The 12,689-nt window shown below is 47.4% G+C and overlaps 1 protein-coding gene across 3 annotated transcripts; it reads right to left on the bottom strand.

Annotated features, from left to right (window-relative positions):
- Positions 1 to 1,159: 1,159 nt before the first annotated feature.
- On the bottom strand, positions 1,160 to 12,303 carry AMZ2 (archaelysin family metallopeptidase 2). 3 transcript variants are annotated; one of them, XM_049780202.1, is made up of 8 exons: positions 12,249 to 12,296; positions 11,154 to 11,389; positions 10,290 to 10,572; positions 9,629 to 9,802; positions 7,995 to 8,123; positions 4,216 to 4,376; positions 2,401 to 2,577; positions 1,160 to 1,457 (listed from the first exon to the last, which is right to left on the bottom strand). In XM_049780202.1, exons 2-8 carry the CDS (start codon positions 11,274 to 11,276, stop codon positions 1,272 to 1,274), a joined length of 1,233 nt encoding a protein of 410 aa, XP_049636159.1. In that variant the 5' UTR covers positions 11,277 to 11,389; positions 12,249 to 12,296; the 3' UTR covers positions 1,160 to 1,271. The 3 variants fall into 3 exon arrangements, with proteins under 3 accessions (XP_049636159.1, XP_049636167.1, XP_049636176.1); XM_049780210.1 differs by lacking the exon at positions 12,249 to 12,296 and adding an exon at positions 12,154 to 12,226 and having other exon boundaries at positions 11,154 to 11,385; XM_049780219.1 differs by lacking the exon at positions 7,995 to 8,123 and having other exon boundaries at positions 12,249 to 12,303.
- Between the last annotated feature and the right edge of the window lie 386 nt (positions 12,304 to 12,689).

The following is a 12,689-nucleotide window of genomic DNA, read 5'->3' as shown; positions in this document are numbered from 1 at the left end:
GGAGCGATTTCTGAGCATAGAGCCAGGAGTAACTCCTGAGCACTGCTGGATGTGACCCAAAATACAAAAAAACAACAACAACAAAAAAGAAAAATTAGAATGTGAGCCAGAGTGGTGGTACAAGGGGTAAGGCATCTGCCTTGCCCACACTAGCCTAGGACAGACCGTGGTTCAATCCCCCGGCATCCTATATGGTCCCCCAAGAAAGGAGTGATTTCTGAGGGCATAGACAGGAGTAACCCCTAATAACCCCTAAGCATCACCAGGTGTGGACCAAACACCTATATATATTAATAATATATAATAATATAATATAATATATATATTAGAATGTATGGGACTGGAGTGATAGCATAGTGGTCCTAGGTTCGATCAGACAGACCTAGGTTAGATCCCCAGCAGCCCACATGGTCCCCTAAGCCTGCCAGGAGCAATTTCTGAGTGCAGAGAAGGGAGTAATTCCTGAGGACTGCAGGGTGTGGCCCACAAAACCAAATATATATATATATATATATATATATATATATATATATATATAAATATATATATATATATATATATATTAGGAGCCTCAGTGATAGTACAGTGGTAGGGCATTTGCCTTGCATGCAGCTGACCCAGGACAGACAGAGGTTCAATCCCTGCCATCCCATATAATCCCCCAAGTCCGGAGCAATGTCTGAGTGCATAGTCAGGAGTAACCCCTGAGTATCACTGGGTGTGGCCCCCCCAAAAAACAACAACAAAACCCAAATATAAACAAAAAATATTAGAATGTATCTCAGGGGGCCTGGAGAGAATATAGCAGGTAGGATACTTGTCTTGCACACAACCAACCTGGGGTTAATCTGGCCAAGCCACTTATAATGTGCCCTAATCCTCTCTAAGCCCCATCTGAATGCAAAGCCAAGCATGAGCTTGATCACTGCCGAGTGTGGCCTCCAATCCAAAAGTACTTAATTCAAACAAAAAAATGTGGGGTCAGAGAGATAGCATGGAGGTAAGGCATTTGCCTTGCATGCAGGTGGATGGCTGTTTGAATCCCAGAATCCCATATGGTCCCCCGAGCCTGCCAGGAGTGATTTCTGAACATAGAGCCAGGAGTAGCCAATGAGCGCTGCCGGGTGTGACCCAAAACAAACAAACAAAAAAATGCATCTTAAAGGAATTTCAAATCTCAGCTGCATTTGATACAAGGGCACAAAATTAATTAGCAGTTCCCGAGAACTTTCCCACCCGAATGTAAAAGCATCTGTGCGAGAGCGTGGGCTTTAATGAGTCACTCTGGAAGTTTCTTCTCTTTGGAGAAAGGCGAGGCATCTCCCGATCCACTCCTTCCAGTCCTTGAAGGCTTCCACGGGTTTCAGCAAACCTGTGACGTCTTCCCCAGCAGATTTCGTAGTGACAGCACAGAGGGGACGGGCCGCTTCGTCATCTTCAATCCACTTCACCAGCGCCTTGAGAAACAGGATTCAGACAGGACATATCAACCGCAAGATTCACCCCTTTCGGGCTCGAGCGCTCCAAACCTCTAAATCAGGTCACCCCAATCAGCACGGCATATCACCCAGCACAGATTGTCCCATTTGATAAGGGTTCAAGGAACCAGAAACAATATTTGACATGCAAGAAGAACACAGTCCAGGGGCCAAATTGATAGCACAGCAGTAGGGCATTTGCCTCGCACGCAGCAGACCCAGGACGGACAGTGGTTCGATTCCTGGCATCCCATATGGTCCCCCGTGGCTGCCAGGAGTGATTTCTGAGCTCAGAGCCAGGAGTAACCCTTGAGTGCCGCTAGGTGTGACCCAAAAACAAACAAACAGAAAAAAGTGCACAGTCTACTGCACTCTGCAAACAGGGGCAAAGATCATCCATGAGGATTTAAAAAAAAAAAAGAAATGTGTTGGGCCGGAGAGATAGCACAGTGGTAAGGCGTTTTCCTTGCATGTAGCCGGCCCAGGATGGACGGTGGTTCGAATCCTAGCATCCAATATGGTCTCTCATGCCTGCCAGGAGTGATTTCTGAGCACAGAGCCAGGAGTAACCCCTGAACCTGCCGGGTGTGACCCAAAAAAAAAAAAAAAATAGGTGTGTCATACTGCATAGTCCTCTGTACACTTCTGCAGAGCCAAGAGACTGACCACCAACTGCTGAACCCCATTTTCCCGCCAGTTCTCCCTCTGAGAGTCAGGCAGGCACCCAGGAGCCAGGCCACCTTTTTGAATAAGTTTTTTTCCTTTGCATGTTTTCACAGACCACAGTTTCCTGCTTCGCTCTGCGCTAATTTCCTCCGTGAAATACCAGCCCCAGAAAAGAGCCTAATAGAAAATGGTAGTTGCTTGCCTATATGTCTAACCACTTCCCTTTCGGGACTCCCCGGCCACCCCCACCACTGACCTTGTATCTTTCCACAATTTTGAAGCCGATGGCGCACTGCAGCTTACGCAGGCAGATGGGGCAGAGGTTGAGGGGGCGGCGATCGGCTTCCTCCAGGTGGTTGGACCCTTGCATGAGGCATGCTAGCCACTGGCAGTGGCGCAGTCCGAATATGTGGCCAACCTCGTGACTTAGGGTCTGCAAGATATTCACGGTGAAGGAGCCACAAGCCCCTTTCTCATGCTCTTTTGTCCAACACACACACACACACACACACATACACACACACACACACACACACACACACACACACACACACACACACACACACACACACACACACACGGGACTAGGGCCGGAGCAATAGCACAATGGGTAGAGTGTTTACCTTGCACTCAGCTGACCTGTGCTCAATCCCCGACATCCCATAGAGTCCCCTGAACCTGCCAGGAGCGATTTCTGAGCTCATAACCAGGAGTAACCCAAGTGTATCCGGAGTGCCACCAAGTGTGATCCCCAAACCAACCAACCAACCAACCAAAGACACACATTTATAGTAACCAACTCACTTGCCATCATCTCCAAAACCTCCATCTGTTCAAAGGCTTCAGCTTGGAGCTGGAGTGACACGTGGGTAAGGTACTTGCCTTGTATGCGGCCAAGCTGGGTTCTATCCCCAGTATCCTTCTGATCTCAAAATTAATTTGGGTGTTGTTTAGGGGTCACCCCCAATGGATCTCAAGGATCACTCTTGGCAGACTCAGAGAACCCTAGAAGATGCCTGGGTTTGCTGAGGATCAAACCCGGGTCAGTCGCAGACAAGGCAAGCACTTTACTCACTATACTATTGCTCCAGCTCCTATTTCTTTTTCTTTGGTTTGTTTTTTTTTGGGGGGGGAGACACCTGATGGTGCTCAGGGGTAACTCCTGACTCTGTACTCAGGAGTTACTTTTGGTGGGGCTAGTGAGGACCCTATGGGATGCTGAGATTTGAACTTGGGTTGGCCACGTGCAAGGCAAGTGCTCTAACCACTGAACTGTCTCTCTAACTCTGATTCTGCTTTTACTGACAGTCTCACCCACCCACAATATACATAAGCAATATACACTCCTGATAATTTGACCTGAGTTTTTGTTTTAAATGTAACATTTTTAAGCAAATTTTAATTTAAGTACTGTGATTACAAAGTTTCCCCCACACACACAGATAAAGTTGTTCAAGATTGAATTATAGTCATTCAATGTACAACCACCTTCACCAGTGCATATTTCCCACCACCAACATCCCCAGTTTCCCTCTCTCACCCTTCCTGATGCCCTCTTCCTTCCCACTCACCCTCCCCTGTCTGCTTCTCGGGCAGCATTTTACTTCACTCTCTTTTCTTTTTTTTGGTTCTTGGGCCACACTCAGTGGCACTCAGGGGTTACTCCTGGCTCTGCACTCAAAAATTGCTCCTGGCAGGCTCGGGGGACTATATGGGATGGCAGGGATGGAACCTGAGTCATTCCCAGGTTGGCTACAGGCAAGGCAAACACCCTACCGTGTGCTATCACTCTGGCCCCTCTCTTTTCTTTTTTGACAGTGGTTTGTACTACTGTTAATGAAGGGGTGCCATGGATGTCACTTTATCTCCCTTCAGCATCCAGAAAGGGGGAGCAGAGGGAGAGCTACACCCAGTGGTGCTCAAGGGTTACTCCTGCTTCTGCACTCAGGAATCACTCCTGGCCACCATAGGGGACCATATGGGATTCAACCCGATTCCCTGCATGCAAAGCCAACACTGTCCTCTCTATACTATCACTCCAGCCCCCTGTTGAGTGTCTTGCACAACTTACCTTACAAGATCGCAGCAGCAGGACACTAGTGACTTCGGGAAGGTAATAGTCGTTGAAAATGGAATAGTCACTAGGAGATACTTTCTGCTTCTTCACTCTGCCTTTGTAGTGGGGGCTGTAGAAGTCATTGCAATATCTGGCAAAGCTGAAAATCCCCACGCCTACAAAACAAGGGTTAGGGACCCCAGTCTGAGACAGAATCTGGGAGGCAAAGAGATGGCCGGGGGCATTGGTCGGGAAGACAGCTTCTGCCATAGTGTGTGCCTGAGATCAAGCCTAGGGGTGCTCTCCCTACCCCCCCCCCTTTCCCTATCATAAGCAGTCAGGTCTCTATATCTCTGCTCTGCACAGCTCTGAGAAACTCAGTCAATTTCTTTTTTTTGTTTGTTTTTTTTGTTTTTTGGGTCATACCCGGCAGTGCTCAGGGGTTACTCCTAGCTCTACACTCAGAAATCCCTCCTGGCAGGTTCGAGGGACCATATGGGATGCCGGGATTTGAACACTGTCTTTGTGCATGCAAAGCAAACGCCTTACCTCCATGCTATCTCTCCGGCCCCTCAGTCAATTTCTTGGGTCAATTTCTTTAGAAACTGGAGGCTATTAGTTTTGTTTTACACAAAGGAAAAACATTGCTTTCCTCAAAGAACAAATTTTGATTGCAAATCTAGCCAGAGTGACAGTATGGTCAGTAGGGCATTTGCCTTGCACATGGCCCACCCAGGGGGGTTTGATCCCCAGCACCACATAGGGTCCCCTGAGCCCACCAGGAGTGATTCCTGAGTACAGAGCCAGGATTGACTCCTAAGCACTACTGGATGTGACCCCAAAACAAAACGAATTAAAAATGGCACAATGAAAGCACAAATATGCACCAGGCCCTTCTTTTTAAGGAACAATCAAAAGATTTTTTTTGTTTGTTTATTTCTGGGCCACACCCAGAGGCCCCAATTACCCTCAGAGGTCAGAGCTCCCCAGGTAAACTTATTCCATGGCGGTGTTACACCATTCTGACATTTTCACTTAGGCCTTGGCCATTTAAAAGTAATAAAGGGGGCCAGAGAGACAGCACAGTGAGTAGGGCATTTGCCTTCCATGAGGCTGACCTGATCCCGGCATCCTATATGGTTCCCTGAGATTTAGTGGTTTAGTGGGGTTGGAGCAGTGGCACAAGCAGTAGGGTGTCTGCTTTGCACCTGCTAACCTAGGATGGACCACTGTTCGATCCCACGGCATCCCATATGGTCCCCAAGCCAGGAGCAATTTCTGAGCACATGGCCAGGAGTAACCAGATGTGGCCCAAAAATCCAAAAACCAAAAAAACAAACAAAAAAAGTGATTTAGTGATTTCTGAGCCAGAAGTAGCCTCTGAGTGCTGCCAGGTGTGCCCCCCCCCCAATTTATTTATTTAATGAATAAATAAATAAATAAATAAATAAAAGTAACAAGGAAGAAGATTGTAACAAGGAAGAGAGATTGTACAGTGGATCACGTGCTTGTGCTGGATGTGACAAGTCAGATTTGAGCTCCAGCATCCCATATGGTCCCTGGAGTACTTGTCAGAAGTGATTCCTGAGAGCAGAGCCAGCAGTAAGCCTTGAGCATCACTGAGTGTGGCCCCCAAACAAAACAAAGCAAAAAATTAAGCTCAAACAAGTTTATTCTTGTTTTGTTTTCTTTTGTTTGTGGGGGCACACCCAGTGATGCTCAAGGCTTACTCCTGGCTCTGCACTCAGAAATCACTCTTGGCTCGGGGGACCGTATAGGATGCCGGGGATTAAACCTACATCTGTCCTGGATCAGCAGCATGCAAGGCAAATGCCCCACCATTGTGCTGCCACTCTGACCCACAAGTTTATTTCTTATTTCTTTTTTTTTTTTTTTGGATTTTGGGCCACACCTGGCGTTGCTCAGGGGTTCCTCCTGGCTGTCTGCTCAGAAATAGCTCCTGGCAGGCACGGGGGACCATATGGGACACCGGGATTCGAACCAACCACCTTTGGTCCTGCATCGGCTGCTTGCAAGGCAAATGCCGCTGTGCTATCTCTCCGGGCCCCCTATTTCTTATTTTTTTCTTTTCTTTTTTTTTTTTTTTTTTTTTTTTTGGTTTCTGGGTCACACCCAGTAGCACTCAGCGGTTACTCCTGGCTCTATGCTCAGAAATCGCTCCTGGAAGGCTCTGCGGACCATATGGGATGCCAGGATTCAAACCACGGTCCTTCTGAATGCAAGGCAAAATTAGCTAGGGTCAAAAGACCAGAAAATAGGAGCCTGAGCGATAGTACATTGGGTAGGGTGTTTGGCTTGCATGTGGCCAACCCAGGTTGGATGCGCAGCATCCATTCTGGTCTTCTGAACCTGCTAGGAATAACTTCTGAGTGCAGAACTAGGAGTAACTCTTGAGCATCACTGGGTGTGCTCCCCACACACATACACAATTCAGAAGACAATGGGGACATAAGGTCTAAGAGAATGTATTGAGTCATGAGGACCATGTAGGACAATAAATGGAAATTAAAAATGACGGAGAAGATGGGGCAAGGGATTCTCATACATAGCTAGTGTTCTGCCTCCTCTCGCTGATGAATGTGTAAAACTAGTCCGAGTCCCTAATCCCCCAATAGATCTAATGCAATGTCTATACATAAAGTCCATCAGCCCATGAAGTTTAGTTGGGGTACTCCCAAACCCTAAAATCTAAGGAACCATTTCCCTAGATGGTCATTAGATGGTCTAGCTTCTTACAGCCTGGAGTGGGGAGTAGAGGGGATTTGAGCATAGATAAACCAGAGCAAAAATGGAGGGGCAGGGAGAAAAGAAGCAAAGAGAGGCAGAAAGAATAAGGCAGACAGACCTAGGTGGGCACGCTCCTGGAGCCTTTGTAGCTACAATATTAATTACCATGTGGAATTTCCAATAATCAAGTCAAAAACTGAATTCACTTTATGCAAAAAAAAAAAGAAAAAGGTCCAAAGGTGAAAAACAATTGTTATTTTGGGGGACATATCCATCTGTGCTCAGGACTTACTCCTGGCTCTGTGCTCAGGGATCATTCCTAGCAGGATTCAGGAACAGACCACAGACCTGCCACATACAAGACAAGTGCCCTACCTGCTATACTATTTCAGGGCACCCAGAGAAACATTTTTACACATCAGTTTATGGCCACCCTAACTCTTGAAGACAGCTGTGAAAACAATCAGAGTTTCATCTCAGTTTATGAAGGCTCAAAACTCTAATTCACCTAGCTACTATTTTCCACTCTATTCTTTTCTTTTCAGTCTGTTTGGCCACTCCTTGTGATACTCAGGACTTACTCCTCGCTCTGTGCTCAGGGATGATTACTCCTGGCAGGGCTCTGGGGACATGGAATGCTGGGAATAGAACCTGGGTCAGGCCCCTACAAGGCAAGTCCTTAACTTCTGTACTATCCCTCGCATTCTACCTACTGTTGTCATTTCACAGCAACTATGTTAAATGCTTCTATATGTGCCAGGCATTCTACCCATTTTTTATACACAGGTACCTTTAGTGAATGATCTGAAAATAAATAATAAATAAATAAATAGTGTATACGCTTTCCGGTCATGTATGGCATGAACAGGGAACGACAGAAGGAACCCAGATCTCTGGAGACTATTACACAATACACACTGCCTGGGTAGCACGATACCTTTCAAATATTCATTATCACTACTTCAAGTTTTCCCCTATTGCAACATCTTCAAGTGTTCTCAAGAACAGCACACCCCCCCCCCCAAAGAAATGTCAAAAAGAAATACCATCTGTCAAAGAGGCCTGTCCAAAGACAAAATTCCAGGAATCTCTTGGGTAAAGATCGATCATCGTTATCCCCACAATGCAGAAGGCATCTCGGGGTTTCCTCTTTTTCAAGAATTTCAGAATCTGCCCTATTCAAAAAGAAATACACAGATATTTTAGAATACACAACTTCAGACAATGACTGAATGACCCCAGTGGGAGAGAGAACATTTTCACAAATTTTCAGTCACTGAACTGTTTTCCTTTTTTGGTGGGGCGGGGGGAGGTTGGTTACACCCAGCAGTGCTCAGGGGTTACTCCTGGTTCTACACTCAGAAATCACTCCTGGCAGGCTCGGAGGACTATATTAGATGCCAGGATTCGAACCACTGTCCTTCTACATGCAAGGCAAACACCTTACCTCCATGCTATCTCTCTGGCCCCCACTGAACTTTATTTTTAAGAAGCCCAGTACCATTTAATTGGAGCAAGCAATATAAATCAAATTATTTTGTGCCTATCTAGGCGACAGGCTTGGGGAAGGGTGGATAAACTGGGGACAATGATGGAGAGAATGTTACACTGGTGGTAGGATTGGTTTTAGAATACTGAAGGCCAGAAACAACTGTATGATGCACAATTCTGTAAACCACAGTGTTTAAATAAAGTAATTTGGGAGAGCATTAGGTCATATCCAGCAGTACACAGGGGTTACACTTGGCTCTGTGCTCAGAAATTACTCCTGGCAGGCTCGGAGGACCAAATGGGATGCCAGGCATCAAACCTGGGTCAGGTGCATGAAAAGCAAACACGCTACCCTCTGTGCTATTGCCCTGGACTAAAAATATTATTTTTTGTTTTGGGTCACACCTGGCAGTGCTCAGGGGTTACTCATGGTTTTGCACTCAGAAATCGCTCCTGGCAGGTTTGGGGGATCATATGGGATGCCGGGGATTGAACCAGGGTCTGTCCCAGGTTGTCCGTGTGCAAAGCAAATGACCTACTGCTTTGTTATCACTCTGGTTTTTCAAATATATATATATATATTTTTGTTTTTGTTTTTGGGGGGCACACCCGTTTGATGCTCAGGGGTTACTCCTGGCTAAGCACTCAGAAATTGCCCCTGGCTTGGAGGGACCATATGGGACACCGGGAGATCGAACTTCGGTCCTTCCGTGGCTAGTGCTTGCAAGGCAGATACCTTACCTCTAGCGCCACCTCACTGGCCCCCAAAAATAATTTTTTTTTTTTTGGTTTTTGGGTCACACCCGGCGGTGCTCAGGGGTTACTCCTGGCTGTCTGCTCAGAAATAGCTCCTGGCAGGCACGGGGGACCCTATGGGACACCGGGATTCGAACCAACCACCTTTGGTCCTGGATTGGCTGTTTGCAAGGCAAACACCGCTGTGCTATCTCTCCAGGCCTCCAAAAGTAATTTTTTTTTTTTTGGTTTTTGGGCCACACCCGGCATTGCTCAGGGGATACTCCTGGCTGTCTGCTCAGAAATAGCTCCTGGCAGGCACGGGGGACCATATGGGACACCGGGATTCGAACCAACCACCTTTGGTCCTGGATCAGCTGCTTGCAAGGCAAACGCCGCTGTGCTATCTCTCCGGGCCCCCAAAAGTAATTTTTTAAGGGGATGTTTTATCTACCTGCGTGGATCTGCAGGTTATGTGTGCTATCGTTGACCCGGAAGGAACACTTTGTCGCAGAGACAGGAACTGGTTCCAGGAGTGTGACAGTCAAGCCATAGAAAAATGCTTCACAATAGGTCTTGAGCCATTTGATATACTCTTCATTAATACTTCTGCTGTTTCCTAGAGAGCCTGTAATTCCAAAGTGTAAAGACTTTTCAAATAAGTCAGATATCCCATTTTTTGCCTCCCTTTATAACTTAGAAACCAAACTTTTCTCTTTCCTTTTTTTAATCATGTTTTAGGCCACACCCAAAGGCGCTCAGGGATAATTCCTGGCAGGTTTGGGGGACTGTAGGCGATACTAAAGATTAGGGGGACCATCTGAAATGCTAAAGATTAAGCCCAGGGCTGGCCTCCTGCAAGGAAAGTGCTTCCCCCAATAAAATCTTATCTTTCCATTCCCCAATCCACTATAATACTACTCATACATTCATCAATATGTACTGAAAACAAAATATACTCCAAATTTCCCACCACTAAATTATTGACAAGGACTCTATAAAGTGTATACTTGAATCAGACCAACACCCCTAAAACCCTGTGCTTCCCCCTACCCTGTTAGCAACCACATCACAAGCAAAAACCAAAGCAAACACGTTACATTGTCAATAGGTACCAATGCACTGGATATAAATTTGATGTTTCTCCGGAGAGGGTTTATTTCTGTAAGGATCACTGAAAAACTGCTCAAAGTCTTGGGGATCCTCCGGATGAGAGGTGAGCCAATCAGATTGCGAGTGCAAGGTAATGGGTAAAAAGAGATTCTGCTTTTGTTGGAAAGCCTCGTTCAAGAATTGCTGTTCCCGAATGTCTAATTTCTCATACTGGGACACAAGCTCAGGGTTGTTGGAGATGAGAGCTGTCATCAGGGTCTGCGCTGAGTGATGCACTATTTCCATCTGCTAGAAAATATAAACATCAGGAAAGACGAGGCCCATTTATTTCATAGACTTGAACGTTTCTATCCCCTAAACACGGGTTATATTTCTTCCTTAAATACAACCACCCATCGCTAGTACCCAAGAGGATCACTCTCAACTATTTGTTTTCCCCATTTCCAATCCATTTCTTGGGGGTGAAAAACAAACAAACAGACAAACAAAAAAACAAAACAACCCCCCCCACAGAATCCATTCCTCCCTCTTATTAGATCTGCTCCCATTATAAAAATAAATAAATAAATAAATAACTCTGTCCAGAAAAGCCTGTTTGACACTCAATACTATTCTATTGGGATAGTTTTGATATTATTGACTCCTTAAGGCCACATGATAAAGATTTACTTTTTTGTTTTGTTTTGGGTCCACACCCACCAAAGTTACAGGGTAATTCCTGTCTCTGCACATAGGAAATCACTGAACTCAGGAATTACTTCTGGCAGGCTCAGGAGATCATGTAGGATATCAGGAATCAAACCCAGGTCAGTCACATGCAAGGCATACTTTCCACTGTGCTATGACTCTGGCCCCCCCAGACTCACTCTTTTTAATGTGCCCCAAAGCAAACAGAGGGCAAGTAATGTAAATCTCGTTATTTCCGTAACTTGACGGGAGGCGGAAAATCCGAATATGTGTTTGCTGCTAAAAGTTAGTGTCTGACTCATGTCACCCTGGAAATCATGTCAACTCCAGTCAGAGTCACAAGGAGAGGGCTCTTCCATTCAAGTTTTTATCCTTCTGGTCAGTGCATCAATCAACTGTCATTCCATCAGGCTTTCTGCATGAAAAATGGAGAAACAGAAATTTACAGCTTTGTCTGGAAGCAAGTTTTATTTTATTGTTTAATTATCTAGACTTTTCCAGTGTAATGATAGACCCATTGATAGGAAATTTGAAGCTGATGGCTTTTCTTCCAGCTGAAATCTTGTCACATTTGGGGGGGGGGGGGGGAAGACACAACATGGGTCTCCCTCCTGCAAGCCCCTCAGTTTGGAGGAACACCATCCTCACCACTGCACAAATGGGCAGACATGTGTCTTTCCCTGGGCAGGGCACACTGCTCAGGATGCTGTGCCCTTCTGCATCCTGACCTCCCTCCGGGCAAATTTTGCAAGGAAGGGCAGGTTGTTCCAGATACTTAGGCCCGTTATTTAAATTAAAGGCGGCATGCAAGATCAGAGAACAGGCACTTCCTTAGGCTTCCAAGTAGGGGCAGATAAGGAGAAAAAGGTAGAACTGGGTCCTTTCTGGGAGCTGCAAGGGTTGCAGGCCCGGACTCATAGTGGGTGCATCCAGGCCAAACCCAGACAAATGCGACATCCCAGCTGGTCGTCCTGACCTTTTCCCCTGGGCTTATCCTCATGCAGATGGGCCCAGGTCTCCTGGCTGGGGTGGAGTGGGGGATTCACAAGACGCAGGGGTTCTTGCTTGGTCTTTTGTCCCCCGGGAACCACCTGAAAGCTGGGGCCTCTCTCCCCGCAGCCCTGGGGTACCCATCCTCAACCCCTCAGTCGTCCCAGCATCCGCTCTTCTCACGTCCACCTCCCTGCCCCATCCACAGCAATCGTTCGGGGTCCCGATGACTCAACCCGGACGCCCCGGATCCGGTTCTGACGGTTCCCCTGCACTAGCCTCACCAGGCTAGGCCTGAGAAGCTCCAAACGCCATCCGGAGCGGCCCAGTGCGCCTGCGCTTCGTGCCCAGAGCCCGCCCCTCATATGACCACGCCCCCACACCGAGCCTATGTCCCGCGTCTGGCCACGCCCATGTCAATTGCACGACCACGCCCCCTTAAGCCACGCCCCCAGGTCCCAGCCCAGCCCAGCCCAGCCCCGGCGCGCTGGCTGTCTTTGCAACTGCAGAGTCGGTGCCCGGGTCTGCACGGGCCTTGGTCCTGCCCAGCTCAAGGAGGATCGCGAGAGGGCGATCGGGCACCGAAAAGCAAGTTCCACGGGCACCCTGGACACCCTCCCCACCTTTGCCCTCGCGGGGGCGCCGAGCCTAGGCGGTCCCAGGCCTCCTCGATGAGCGCCAGGGGCCCCGGACACAGCTGGGCACAGGTGAGGGGCACAGGCGCC

Source organism: Suncus etruscus, chromosome 1, assembly GCF_024139225.1.
Source record: "Suncus etruscus isolate mSunEtr1 chromosome 1, mSunEtr1.pri.cur, whole genome shotgun sequence".
NCBI classification, from domain to species: Eukaryota; Metazoa; Chordata; class Mammalia; order Eulipotyphla; family Soricidae; genus Suncus; species Suncus etruscus.
Note: the sequence above shows the minus strand (reverse complement) of the source record. Positions and strands in the feature narration are given on the sequence as shown.

Bases quoted from the DNA above. Each gene is read 5' to 3' on its own strand.
- AMZ2 (XM_049780202.1), bottom strand. From the start codon at position 11,276: ATGAGTCAGACACTAACTTTTAGCAGCAAACACATATTCGGATTTTCC. The intron at 10,573-11,153 runs GTGAGTCTGGGG...ATTTTCTAGCAG, and splicing joins TTTGGGGCACATTAAAAAGA to ATGGAAATAGTGCATCACTC. The intron at 2,578-4,215 runs GTAAGTTGTGCA...AATATCTTGCAG, and splicing joins TGCTGCTGCGATCTTGTAAG to ACCCTAAGTCACGAGGTTGG.